This window comes from Diaporthe amygdali (genome assembly GCF_026229845.1).
Source record: "Diaporthe amygdali strain CAA958 chromosome Unknown NODE_22_length_803717_cov_65_427750, whole genome shotgun sequence".
Lineage (NCBI taxonomy): Eukaryota > Fungi > Ascomycota > Sordariomycetes > Diaporthales > Diaporthaceae > Diaporthe > Diaporthe amygdali.
In genome coordinates, this window is record NW_026517042.1 from 753,801 (window position 1) to 767,357 (window position 13,557).

A 13,557-nucleotide genomic window follows, 5' to 3' on the forward strand; every position below is an offset into this window, starting at 1 on the left:
TCCGTTCATACCCATCACTACCCTCCCCTCCCGCTACCTTGACCGGATCCTCGGTGAAGGGCAGGGTGTGCTTGTCTTCTGCTGGGTTCGAAGAAAAAAAAACAAGGACGAGAGAGCGAGAGACACAGACAGGCTGGCCACCTGCAACCCTTATCCCGACCTGGCCCCATATTGAAACGCATTGCATTTCTTCTTCATCATGTGTGTCGGTTAATGCCTAATTATTACTTGCAACTCACTTCATCTCGTCCTCAACTGTGCATTTCTTTTTGCACAGAGGATCTAAGGATTCTCGAGGTGAACCTGACAAAGTGGCTCACCCACATCAGACCGGTCTGTAAAGTACGACAATATGGAGGGTTATCTCGCTGTCCCGCCTGACAGGGGAACAATCCTAGGACGAGCGTTGTGGAAGGTGTGCACCGCCCTCGTCCCCTTCCGCCTCACCTTTGCTCCTGCTGTTCTGACATCAAAGAGAGCAGACCCGTTACGTAGTTCTTGGGAGCGCTTCCCAACGGGAAGTGAAGCCCGAGGACTCCCCTTCTCAAGCCCAGCCAGGCGCGCGTGGCAAGGACGGCCGAGGAACATCTCGAAGTCAGAGCAATATCTCATTCGATGGCACCACCTATCTATCTATATACAAAGCCTCGGTGAGATCGACCCATGCCGTGCCACTCCCATGCGCAACTTGTACCAAGTTGACTGACTTTATCCTTTCCCAGGACGACCGGGAACCTATTCAACAATATGCCGTCAGCACCATCGCCCAGTGCCAAGTTCAGATGGTCGCGCATCGCAAGCAAGGACCAGTGCTACCAACACTCATCGTCACCATTGTCCCTGATCCTGCCACAGACAAGCTTCGCAAGCGTCGGTCGAGTCGAGCAGCAGGTCTCGTTGCTTCGAGCAGGGAGTCCGGTCCAATGAGTCTATGGTTTCGAGCCGAAGAGGTGATTCGTGAAGGCCAGAGTCTCCACGACTGGGCGAGGGCCATACAAGCCACGATCCAACCAAACATGCCCGACGTGACCCCGATGAGCCCGATGTCGCCGGGCTCCAACAGTTTCAACAATCCATTCACGCAACGACAGCCGCGCGATGCGTCCGAGTTCTACCCAAATAGACCGCCTAGCGCTCCAAAATCCTCGCTGCAGCACAAGTCATCCACGGCGACGGGCTCGAGCCGGGAGAGACCCCTCACATTCTCAGACACTCCAAGTTTGCGATCCCGGCGTAGCGACATCTCATCACTGACCGGCATCAATGTGCCACCACTTGCGCCACACACCTATGCTTCAGTGATGCCATCCGACTTGCCCTCACCTGCAACCACGGCAGGAGGACACTACGGCGGCTTTATAGAAGGATGGACATCAGCACAAGGGCGATCTTCAACTTTGAGCTCCCCAGTACGGAACGTACGTGACAGCATGGGATCCATGCCTCCGTTTTCCCCACCGGCAACCATCGAGTCTGGCTCACCGCCAAATGCGCGAGAGACGATCCTGGACAGAGCGTTCCAGCTGCATTGCATCCCAGGATCCGATCAGCAAATTCCAGGTGAAGAAAAATTGAGCTCGCTCGCCCGCTTCGAAGCCTTGATGCAACAAGCCGATGAGCAGAGGAAAGGCAGGGAACAGAGGCCTCAGACAATGGTGAGGCGGCCTGCCTCGCCGCCGGCCTCACCACCACACTCGTTGCAACAACCTCAATTACGAAGCGCTTGGGACTTGGACGACTCTTCCGATGACAATTCAGTAGATTCGGACTCGGACTCGACCCATGGCGACTCTGGATACGGGCAAGAGGAAGATATGGAGGAAGACCCGGCAAGCATCCGTGCACGGTCACGCCGGACACTCGGCTATGTGTCTGGGCGGCGAACGCCCCCGGGGCAATCTCAGTCCCCTCGTAGTACGACGGGACCTCGATCTCCGATCGCCTTCAACCCTGAGACGCTGATGGCTTTGAACAGTGGGTCCAACCTTGGTCGAGGCTCTTCCAACAGGCCGGTTTATGCTCAGAGATCGTACAGTCAAACCCAAATAACCGGCCTCAGTGGCTTGAACCTGAGCGTCAGCCAGCAGGCTCTCGATGCGTCGCCGGGGAGGAGCAGCGTCACCTCACGCAGAACCTCGATCCAGGAGAGCGTCGGCGGGCTCAACCCGGCGGCGGCACTGTACCGGACGAGCACGATCGCCGAGGGACAGAAGCGGCAATCGGTAGCGAGCAACAGTAGCAAGAGGCTCAGCTTCACCGAGTTCACAAGAAGGCTCAGCAGTACTGGCAGCCTGCTACTCAACGCGAGCCCTAGCGGGGAGACGGAAGCCCAGCCAGCTGGAACGCCTCGTTCGGCAATGCAGCCCCGTGGGCCGCCGTCCCTTTTCAACTCACCCAATAACGACAGGGGCCACTCAACGGACCGCAACGCCCGCGATCAGGCATGCAGCAACTGGCGTAACGGTGCGGGTGTGCTTGGTGGCGAGGGTGGCTTTCTGTGAGAGCCCACGTCCACGACCACGGGTGGCGGTGTACCCGAGGATTCATATCTGTGATCAGCCTGCAGGCGCCGACGCCTGTCATCTGGGGGACTCGCAATCCGACTGCTTTTGGACGCACCGGACCACCCAGCTCATCTCTACAAGACCAAGGCCTGTGCCACGATCAACACGGAAAGGACCCATCCCGGCTGATTCTGTCAAGGCTACTCCAGGTCGCTCTTCATTTCTTGCATCAGGAACTTACACAAAATTGTAATGCTTGTCTTCACCTTTGTTTTCCAGCTAAGCAACTCATGACTGTCATGACCCCATCCATCATACTATCACGGCCGGAACTTTGTGGCACAAGGCACACAGATACATCAACATTAAACAAGCAATGGCGTTCAAACTGCTTTCCACCCCGATATCCCGAGCCGGCCTGCAATTGTCATTTTTAAACCCCCTTCCTCCCCTTACCCGGGGCTACAATGGAAGGCAACAAGCATTGAAACTTTTTCTTCTGCATTCGAGGTTTTGGTTTGAGAGAAGACATGGGAACGAGGGAGGCATTAGGACGGGATGTCTGCAACATCCAAAACAAACCTTGATACTGTGCGCATAGGCGGGGACAGACCTTTGCATATATATACATATACATACCTATATATCTCAGCATATATTGCGTTTACTTTCTTGTACCTATAATTTTCACAATTTCTTCGCCGCTGAGAGCGTTGCTAGCTTCTCTACTTGATACATAGTCTTCGTAGGATCCCTACCTCAGCACGCTGGGTCGAGACGAATTGCATGTTACCATTACATATCGCGGACCGGTCTTCCCTGGCCTTTGTCAGTCCCCCACCTGTCCTCGTGACATCGGGCGGAGTGACAAACCCCATGCGACTCTACGTCGTGACCGTGGTTCCTTGCACTGCAAAGGTGATGGCGAATGCCACCCCCGGGCGCGACGTTCAGGCCCCCAGGTGGCAACGCCCACGGGTCTGCTCAGGCCCGCGGCGCAACCCCGCGGCAGGCCCGCGGAAACAAAAAACGTAAACGGTCGAACAGCACGATGCAACGCCAGATCTGATCGCATCACGGCAGTTAATCTATGTGAATTCGCTCGGCGCCCCCTGTGCGAACCAGGAATCTGGGGCTGCTGCGGGCAATGCATGCAATCCCCAGGGTGTGTTGTGCATGTATGTCTGACAGGAGATCTTTGCGTGGTCGCAGTCGGTCCGAACGGAGAGGGAGGGGTCTGGCTGGAGAGGTGGACTCATCAAGAAAGAGACGTGTTCGTGTGGGCATTGCAGGCTAAAGTGCTTTGGGACTCTGTTGTATTCGCGTCTCAGTGAGGTCAATTAACATGGTGCGCTGCCGAGATGAGCGTCTCTGGTGCCCGGGATCATAGTCATGGTTGTGTGTGTGAACCTGATTTGACTTACTCGGAGCAGTGGGCTCTCTCTATTAGCGGCGTCATGTCGTGGTAGATTAGATGTTCCAACATGACCGACATTGCCTGCCTGGCTGATACCATTCTCCGGCGCCGTTTGCTCTTTTTGGACTTCTGGCAGCGCATTATTTCCAGGTCAATATCGATGCTATTGCGATATCATCATGTGGGGAGACGACAGTAGTAAAGAGAAATTCAAAGTTAAGACAAGAACAACACCATTTGTCCTGCCTCACATAATCCCTCAACAAGCTACTGCAACACACCATCTGAATAATCATCTCAAACTTTTCATGCCGCTCCTCGCTGAGCTTGAATTTTCGTCTCCAAAATGGAATCACTTCGCTGACCGGAAGATACATGGACCGGACGAGGAGGGGCAATAAGGGGAGGCAAAGGGCGGCCTTGGCTCAGGGATCTGGTTGAGTTTGTACACACAGACTCATCCACGGGCTCACGGGAGCCTTGCCTGCTATTCATCATCCAATGAATGACCATGGCTGAGAAAAGAACTTCAGACGATATTAATCAGCACAGCTCGTGATCGTATGTGAAGGTTTGAGGCCTTACTATCGCTGGTACAACAGGTCATACATAACCAAGCAACCTCGCCCCGCAAAGCGACGACGACAATGCAATTTCTGTGAACTGTTAGCAAGCTCTCGCCAATCACACCTTAGAAATCTCACAGTAGACTGCTACCCATAGTGGCCAACGAACCTATGATGGTTCTTTTCGCAAGCTGCCGAAGTCTTCGATTTGGAGGATTAGATGAACTGGCAACACAGCCCAGGTAACGAAAACCGGTGGTCGATTGTAGCCAACGTAAGGAATATGTGTCTAGTAAATGGTTAGAACAGAAAAGAAAAAAGAAGTTGCTCAACTTACGAAGCAATGGCTGCAAAAATAGGATGGTAAGGTATACCTGGAAGGGTGATGAGCATCCGTCCAACAAGCTTCCATGCAATATTCTTACAGTGGCGATTGGATCAATTGCAATAAGCGGTATCATAGACTGCCAACGGAAGGTGATCCGACAACCGCTTCCGTACAAATCATAGATGGTACTAGAGGCATCAGAAACTGGTCTCGAGTAAAAAGTGAAGACATTGACTCACTCAGCAATATTGTAACTGCTGATCGTCGAGTATATGACTGGGGACATGATCAGCCAAAGTGCTGTGTACCAATAGTCGCAGCAAGCTGAAAAGGGATATAAGGAAGCATTCGCTTATCCTACCTAGGACAAGGAAGCAATTCCAAAGGTATAGCTTCGACTTGAGTCTCGTTTTCTTGGTACTGCGGATGACGTGCTGTGCTTCGCGTCAGCAAGATTTGGTTTCTTCTGATACCCTGGACATAGGCTTACCGCACGATCTACAAGGAATAGAAAAATGAACTAGATCGTAGCGTTAGTGAGAAGAGTCGTTTTTCAAGCCCGAAGTACTGACGATCTAAACAGTATTAGCACATTATGGCCCATCTGAACTCTAGTGAGAAAGCCTTCTTACTTTGCTTCCCATGTATATGATCGGGCACAGGATAGCTGTTGCTTTGCAAGTCGCCTTGCTTGTGCCACTCCCTATCGCAAATTGCATGATGAGAGCTGAGACCGGATATGTTAAAGACGTCCCATAGATGAAGAATACAAGCCACATGATCCACGGGAGATTCGGCCACCCTTTCCTTCTGACTCTGATTGCACGCTGTGTGATGAGGCTGGAAAGCACGCAGGCTGTCGTGATTTCGATGATGCAACTGCAAAGTTTTGCAGCTAAAGGGGTATGATACCAATCACCATCATCATCTTTCTTCACGAGCATTCTCACAGCTCCGGTGGTTTGCGATGTTAAAATGGTCATTGTTGTCTCTGATATTGGAATTGCTGCTTTGATGTTGTGCGTAAGAACAACCTGGTGGCATGAGAAGGCAGCGATCGCCGGATATTAAAGGTGAACAGCAAACGCAAGGGCATCTAGATCTATTGAAACGTGAGTAAGAGAACACACTGCATTTTCGCCCAAGGAAACCTCGATGAGTCTATTTCAATCGGGATGTCCGCCAATCGAGCTAAGTGTCGGGAATGTAGACGCCACTGCTTTTTACTTGTTATACCTCAAGCATCTGGATCAGCCCCCAACCTCATATAGTGGCATTCGACGCCGCGGACAGACCGATCACTTGAGACTTTGGTAAGAAGCAAAGAAACATAGCATCACGGCAGCTGCCATGATAGATGATCGGCAATTTTGACCCCCACCAACCTTTGGCGCAGATGTGAGCTGAAGCTCCCCTCCGTGACACCGTGTACAATGCTCAGGAGTGATAGACTGCCAACGACGAGATAATGGAAGAAATCGCCGAGAATTATTGCATGGCGCTAAAGTATGCAATGGTGAGTCCGCACGGGAAGAGGTCTCGATCGATTTGCCTAGCAGACATCGTGGTTGTCACGACATGCAGATGGCTTGCATCTCTAAGCCAGGGGGGTACAGGGATGCGAATTCGTCACCTCCCAATGAACACTGATAACCTCCCGACTAACACTGAAATTTTCCATGACGATGTATTGTGCATTAGTCCTCCAGGCCATCGTCGCATATCACAATGGCGTCAAATCGGCTGCGCCGAGTGTTCGGCACCGCTCACAATCCGAAGAGGAGAAAGACACAAATGCTCAAGATGCACACCGACTGATTCCTGTGGTTAAGCAGCGACGACTCAAAGTGTCAATAATAGACATATTTGGTTCTCTTCAGGGTTGTGGTCCAAGCATAGCTGTTTACAAACTTGTCAGAGTCAAGTGGACTTGTGATCGATTATAACTATTCGGCCTAGATCTTCGTAGTACGCTGTCTTGCTTTTTCTCCTCATCTTTGCGTCGTCGACTGTTTAAGGCACCTCGTGTTCGCTCCTTGCCGCAGATCCTGAATTAATGCAAACAGTGTACTGTGCTTGGCTTTTCCTAACATAAATACTAAGGGCCGAATTGATGTGTCAGCACTCATACGGACAAAGGGACGCAGAAATTTCATTAAGAGCGAATATCATCAGCGGTAGAAAATTTTGACCTCTTCCGCGACAAATTCTTAAGAATTCAGGAATTACTCTCAATTGAACTTATCCGGCCTTGTAGACCCAGACAGGCCTATTATTTAGGTGGTCAAGTTAGCTCCAGATAGTCGGCTAGGTGATGATAGCATATTCGGTGGTGGTAGGTGGAAAATATATAAATTGAGCGAGCCCAGGGTCTTAGGTGGAGCTCACAAACCACGATTCTCTGACTTGGGCTATTAGAGCGGTGGGCTTCAAGACTCGCATTTGAATAACAAATTAATCGAACCGATCATTTGTCAGCAAAAGCAATGATATGAGAAAAGAAAAAGATTGAGGGTGGGAGGACTTTGAGGTCCTATTGGGATTCGAACCCAAGTTCCCGGAAAGATACTGATGAGGGAATCAGAATCCGATGTGATGACCAGCTACACTATAGAACCCTCTTTGTGCGATGAACATGAGTCAAATTCTTGTACTATATTGCTGACTATTATGGCGTGGGGCCGGATGTTACATCGTGCCGATCCGGCGGGGATCCGGGCCGCGACTACGGAGAGGCTCAGTTTGTAGGCTCGCCAGTCTAAAGATAGATTGTAACGACTAACACAGTAAAGGTGGAAGTCTGCTTGAGCTAGAGATGCCCCTAACCGGATAGAAGTAGCCAAGCAGTAGTATCAACTGCGGCGGCGTTGCACAGCAGGAAGAACGGCCCAGCTCTTGTGCATCTGGACGGAGCATGGGGTCACGTGCGTCCCTTGCTGTGGTCTACTAGCAAATTAGTATGTATTCAATCGACAGCCATTGTTCTCGATTCTGAGCTGGAGTGGGATCACACAATTTGTGCGAAGGGAAGTGGTGGCGCTGTTCAAAGTAAGAGTGCCTCTTTTTACTGCTCCAAATAGCAGGGGGCCCCACCAACGGCCGACTTGTACACCAGGACAGCGGCCCGCTAACATCTCACTGACTCCATGCGTGCCTCTCGGCTCATCTGGTCTCTAGCATATGCCCACCTCAAGTCCGTCCTGATCGTGGCCAAGCAGAGATGGAGGCTTTTGATGGTGTATAAGACACTTCTCATACTTGATCCATATTTTGTTTTGAAAAGACTGCTGCTCCCAAACCAAAACTCATCACATACGCCACACCGCGAGGACAGCGATAGCATCTCTGAGCCTCACCCTCACCCTCTGCTTCACCTCGACCAACAACATACACCACCCATTGAGGCCACTCCCACCGCCACCATGCCTCCTATACCTTCACCCCCAGCCCTGCCCAGGATCATCACCTACTACCAAACCCACCACAGCCCAGACGGCAAGCCCATCTCGGCCCTCCCGCTGCTGACCCAGCCGGGCATCCGCCTAACCCACCTCATCCTGGCCGCCATCCACATCAACGGCGACCCGCACGGCATCACGCTCAACGACCACCCGCCCTCGCACCCGCGCTTCCACACCCTGTGGGCCGAGCTGCGCGTCCTGCAGGCCAGCGGCGTGCGCGTGCTGGGCATGCTGGGCGGCGCCGCCAAGGGCACCTACGCGCCCGACCGCCTCGGCGCCGACGACGACGCCACCTTCGAGCGCTACTACGCGCCGTTGCGGGACCTGGTGCGCGAGCGCGGACTCGACGGCCTGGACCTCGACGTCGAGGAGGACATGAGCCTCGGCGCCGCCGTCAGGCTCATCGACCGCCTCAGGGCCGACTTTGGCCCGGACTTCATCATCACGCTCGCGCCGGTCGCGGCTGCGCTGCTGGATTACAGGAAGAACCTCAGTGGGTTTGACTATGAGGCTTTGGAGGTCATGAAGGGCCGGGAGATTGCGTGGTATAATTGCCAGTTTTGTGAGTTGCTCTCAGTCATGTCTCGTTCAGCACCGTGCGGACTTTTGGTAACAGCATATATGCCCTGTCTGTCAACTACCGCACGACCCAATTCTATCTCGTCTGCTCCTTAATTGAACTAGGATTGAAGACCACCACGCTAACACCACAGCTACCAGACTGCGGATGGGGCGATTGCTCCAACCCAATCATGTACGAGATGCTGCTCATGAAGGGCTGGGCCCCAGAGAAGATCGTCGTCGGCCTCGTTACGAACCCGGAGAACGGCGGCGGCTTTATCCCCTTCGACATCCTGGCCTCGGTCATACCGCTCATGGTCGGCCAGCACGCCCGGTTCGGTGGCGTTATGGGCTGGGAGTACTTCAACAGCCTGCCGGGCGGGCGCGACCGGCCCTGGGAGTGGGCGCAGTGGATGACCCGCGTGCTGAGGGGTGACAGGACAATGGCACCTGAGGTCGTGATGCCCGTCGGCAAGGTCGACGCGCCGCCTGTGGGGGGCACTACTCCTGGCCAAGATGAAGGCGTCGCGGACCCTGATGATAGCAGAGGCAAGGAGGCACCGCTTCCTGCTGCGTTCGATTACTACTCGGATGGGTCACTCGATGAGTGAAAGCATGAGGCTTTGTTACAGTGAGGACAACAGTATGGCGTGGCTCTTACACAACACTGTCATGATAGCCTCAATGACGCGGACACGGCCACGGAAAGAGGTGACCTCGTTGCGAGCAAGCCCGCATGACCTGTCCGACGAAAAAGAGAGTCATGTTCTCGGGAAGCGGGCACTGGTGTTATCGGCAAGTGGAGGAATGAAATGAATGACAAGCAGCGGCACGCCAGCTCCTGGGTGGTGAGATTGGGGGCGACTCGCTTGATGACTCGTAGGTCCAACTACTGTCATCAATGCACAAATAGAAAGATGCCATAGAAAGCGTATATACCGGCCTGGGGATTCTCATTACAGCTACAGGAGATAGATAGACATGCATAGGCAAATGCCTCCCAACGTTTGGTGAAGATAATATCATACTACTATCCTCATTTCGTGGGTACGGAAACCTCCAACACCGGCATCGTCTCCTGGTCGTCAGCGCCCTTCTCCGGGAAGGAATGACCTCCTACGCCCCAGGAAGTGGCCAGGATATCTCGACAACCAACACCACAGGCTGTAGTCCAATCTACCCCCACAAGGCACCATTGGACGATGGAACGGAAATAGCCGCGTCCCCCAAGCGTTCGCGCGTGTCATTCCCGCTGGGAGATGCGAAGCTTGAACCACAAATGCCGGGTCCAGACAAATCCTCAGATCCTGCGATATCCACAGCCTAAATAAAGAACCTGCAGACGGGGCCCCGTGCTAACGAGACAAGCATTCGGCCCGCGGTCTTGGTCGACCCTTAGGTCGATCTATGCTCGACAAGCGTCAGAATCGCAAAGTCACTGGCCCTATCTTTTTTCGAGTTCAATTATATCCGCGATACCGAAGCTAATCCTAGGTGCATACATCCACATACAGCATAATGACCATGCTAAGGCCTCAAGCTTGACTTTAGATTCGTAATACTGTGAGTCGCACCAAGTTGCCAGCAATCCTGACAGAGGGAAGAACTGCCCGCGAGCCACTCATAGCGCCCTCCACAATTGCCCTGTCGTGATTGCTGGGATTTCGAGAAGCGGGGCTTCCGGGGCCATCGTTTGTTTCAACCTTGTCGGCTCCATTTTATGTTTCAGTGTTATTGCACATCTCCCTGGGTCGGCGGAGGAGATTCCTCACCATACGACCAATGGCTTGACTATGTATAGGAAGAAATGAGTGTTATTAGCCCACAGTCTGTTCCGACTAGCCCCTCTGCTCAAATTATCACCGCGTGAGTGACGGAACATACCGTCGTCGGTGGTGGTTGAGCACTATTATATCCTCTAATAAATAGCACACTATTCTTCTCGCCAGCATGGTTTTTTCTTGGCACTTCCCTCCTTCTCAGCCTTACCACTCGCCAGGGACCGGATCTCTATACATTCTTTCGTTTCACACTCGTTAACCCTCACTCTTGTACCACCCCCTGTCAAGCTTGCCAAGCACATCCACCCAACCAACCCCTTAGACAAGACGAGCACCATGACCTCCCTCCGCAGCTACCTCGCCCCAGCAGCCCTCTACGCGGCCCTGCTGCCCTCCGTGTCTGCCAACTTCGGCAACAGCTTCTACCTCGGGCCGTGGGACGGCGACGCCTACATCACCAAGGCGACGTACTCGCTGACCGCCCCGGCCGTCATCCAGGACTACGACACGAGCGACACGTCCCTGTGGGTCGCCATCTGGATCGGCGTGCAGCCCAATGTTGCCGACGTTTCCCAGGCCAATCTTGTCCAGCCCCTGCTCAACTGGTGCGCTGACCAGACGTCGTGCGGCTGCGACGCCAGCGCCACCGAGTGGTGCGTGACTGCGAGCACGTACACCCCCGAGGGCCAAACTGGAAATGCCTATGTTGCTGTGCCGGCCGATGCGAAGCTGGACTTTGAGAGTGAGTGCCTGCTTCAGAACCTAGATCGTCAAAGCCTCGCAACCGTGTTAACCGAGATATTTCTGCAGTTGCTGTCAACGCGGACACCAAGAAGATCGACCAGACGGTGACTCTGAACGGCAAGGTGGTCTCCCAGCTCTCTGACTGTAAGTTCTCCCCTACAGCGCGCGCCCTGAAGGCGTCCTGAAGGCGTCCTGAAGGCGTCCTGAAGGCTTCATCCTTCACTGATAAAGAAAGCCATGGCTGACCGGTGTGCTTCTGTTCCACCCCTCCCTAGCCCAAGGAATGAAGCCCCAGATCATCTACAGCGCCAACGAGTGCTCCACGAGCGGGTGCGGCACCCTGCCCGACTTCAGCTGGGACAATGTCACCATCACCCTCAGCGAGGCCAAGAGTGACTTCGGCACCCTCATCTCCTATAACGGCGCCTCCTCCGACGGCCTCAAGACCACAGACGGCGGTATCACCTGGCACGCCGACTCTATCTCCATGGGCAAGGACACCGACTGGAGCATCGAGTAAGGAGCGGGTTTCACGAGCTTCGCTGGAAGGAAGCTAGCGAGCCGGCTGCGCATGGCGCGGGCTCAAACTTCTCTGTACATACCTTACGATGAGGACGTAGCGCATCTCTGTGTCTGGTACCCCACTTGGGTGAAAGAATTGTAGAATAGGATCAAACCAAATACGACCGCGGGCTCAGCCCCAGCCAATGCAAGCCTGTCTCGGCACAGCATCAAGCCACTGAGAACCGTATGAACGAGAAGGAGATGAGGTAAGCCGGGCGCATGGCCGGTGGCGAAGCACTGCCACATGGCGCGAGAACTCATAACTGAAATGAGGTGCCTCGAAGAGGCGGCTGCGAAATACGGCGACGAACCTTGTTTCATCCCCATCTTGGTTGAGAATCGATACGCCCCCCCTCCCCCGGACGACCTGAGCTAAGCGTTTCGGTGAGATGACAAGGCTTCGTGGGCTCAGTCCGCCAGACTTGGCGAGACGTCCATGTGCGACGGGGGCGCCCTCGCGAACGGTACCGAATTAGCAACAGGATGCCCACAGGTCCCCTCGCACAAGAGAGCTCCAATCGCAAGGCGAGCCAGATTCTGCTGCTGCCTGGGCGAGATTATGGTGTATGCAGGCACAAGCGACGATCATCATGGTGATTGTGGTCGAAGTGCTGGGGTAGTGGTGGTGGTGGTGGTGGTGACAAAGCCCTGGGAATCTGAAATACGACATGTCTGCCAGGATCTCTCCGGCGGTGTGAGATGGTCTAAACAGATGCGGCACAGGAACTGCTGCAAGGAGCGCTGCCCGCGTGGGGGTTTCGGCGGCCAGCTCGTCGCCTGCAATTGGCTCGTGTCCCCCTTCCCCTTGTGGTGTTCCGGCCTCGCGTCACCGAAGAGGTAAGACGGGGGAAATATCTCTCGGAGGTTGCTGGTAGGGGGGCTGTGCCACCTTCACCGACGCGAAATGACTAAACATGGAACGGCGGAGGATGTAACAAGCCTAGGACCGATGATGGTGATGACTGTTCCCAAGTACCGGTGTGGCTCTAGACCGGTGCTGGGCCTGCATGTCCGTAGGGCAGTTAGCGCTGCTCGCAACACTGGCATTGTAGGACAGCCGGCGGATTGTCCTTTGCGATGCTGCGGACTCGCTTCTATGCCAAGGTGAGACACGAGCTCGTGGTCTTGTGCACGCGCCGTCGCCCGGGCCTCAGACAAGGCATTCCAGTAGAACCGCAGCTGTGGGAAGGTCGGCATGGGTCGGTTAATTGTGCCCTCTATCGTCTCCCAAATGTGAGACCGGGCAAAGGGACCAAGCTGCATCGTCGAAGACATGATGTCTCTCCCTTGCCCCCGTAGGAGCCTGCCCTTGGAGCGCAGGATCGTGGGGCCTTGCACCGCATCAGATCAGGCACCGTCAGTGTTGCCGTAGGGCTCGCAGAGCCTCAAGGTTCGAGCGGGTGACGACGGCAGTGCGACCCGTCGCGCAGCTTGACTGGAGGCTCCACGCGGCCCCTGGGGGCCGGTCCATGGAGCTTCGTTGGCGAGCTGTTCCTGCTCGAAGTGCCACCAATGCAGGCTGAGAGGAGCGCACTGCCCCTGCGCCATGCTCCAGTCTGGGCGAGACATAGTTTGGGATGATCTACAGCGCGAGAGATCCTTTGATGACAATAAGGCTGTAGGGCTGCATG

The 13,557-nt window shown here is 54.2% G+C and overlaps 3 protein-coding genes across 3 annotated transcripts; all 3 read left to right on the forward strand.

Annotated features, from left to right (window-relative positions):
* Positions 1-352: 352 nt before the first annotated feature.
* On the forward strand, positions 353-2,693 carry J7T55_004701 (uncharacterized protein; the record flags this gene model as incomplete). Its single annotated transcript, XM_053130418.1, has 4 exons — positions 353-491; positions 550-650; positions 723-2,497; positions 2,567-2,693. 4 exons carry the CDS (start codon positions 353-355, stop codon positions 2,691-2,693), a joined length of 2,142 nt encoding a protein of 713 aa, XP_052991628.1.
* Positions 2,694-8,237: 5,544 nt separating this feature from the next.
* Positions 8,238-9,448, forward strand: J7T55_004702 (glycoside hydrolase family 18 protein; the record flags this gene model as incomplete). Its single annotated transcript, XM_053130419.1, has 2 exons — positions 8,238-8,838; positions 8,997-9,448. The coding sequence occupies 2 exons, from the start codon at positions 8,238-8,240 to the stop codon at positions 9,446-9,448; spliced, it is 1,053 nt and encodes a 350-aa protein (XP_052991629.1).
* Positions 9,449-10,954: 1,506 nt separating this feature from the next.
* On the forward strand, positions 10,955-12,302 carry J7T55_004703 (uncharacterized protein; the record flags this gene model as incomplete). Its single annotated transcript, XM_053130420.1, has 5 exons — positions 10,955-11,360; positions 11,429-11,506; positions 11,638-11,878; positions 12,061-12,132; positions 12,200-12,302. The coding sequence occupies 5 exons, from the start codon at positions 10,955-10,957 to the stop codon at positions 12,300-12,302; spliced, it is 900 nt and encodes a 299-aa protein (XP_052991630.1).
* Positions 12,303-13,557: the final 1,255 nt, after the last annotated feature.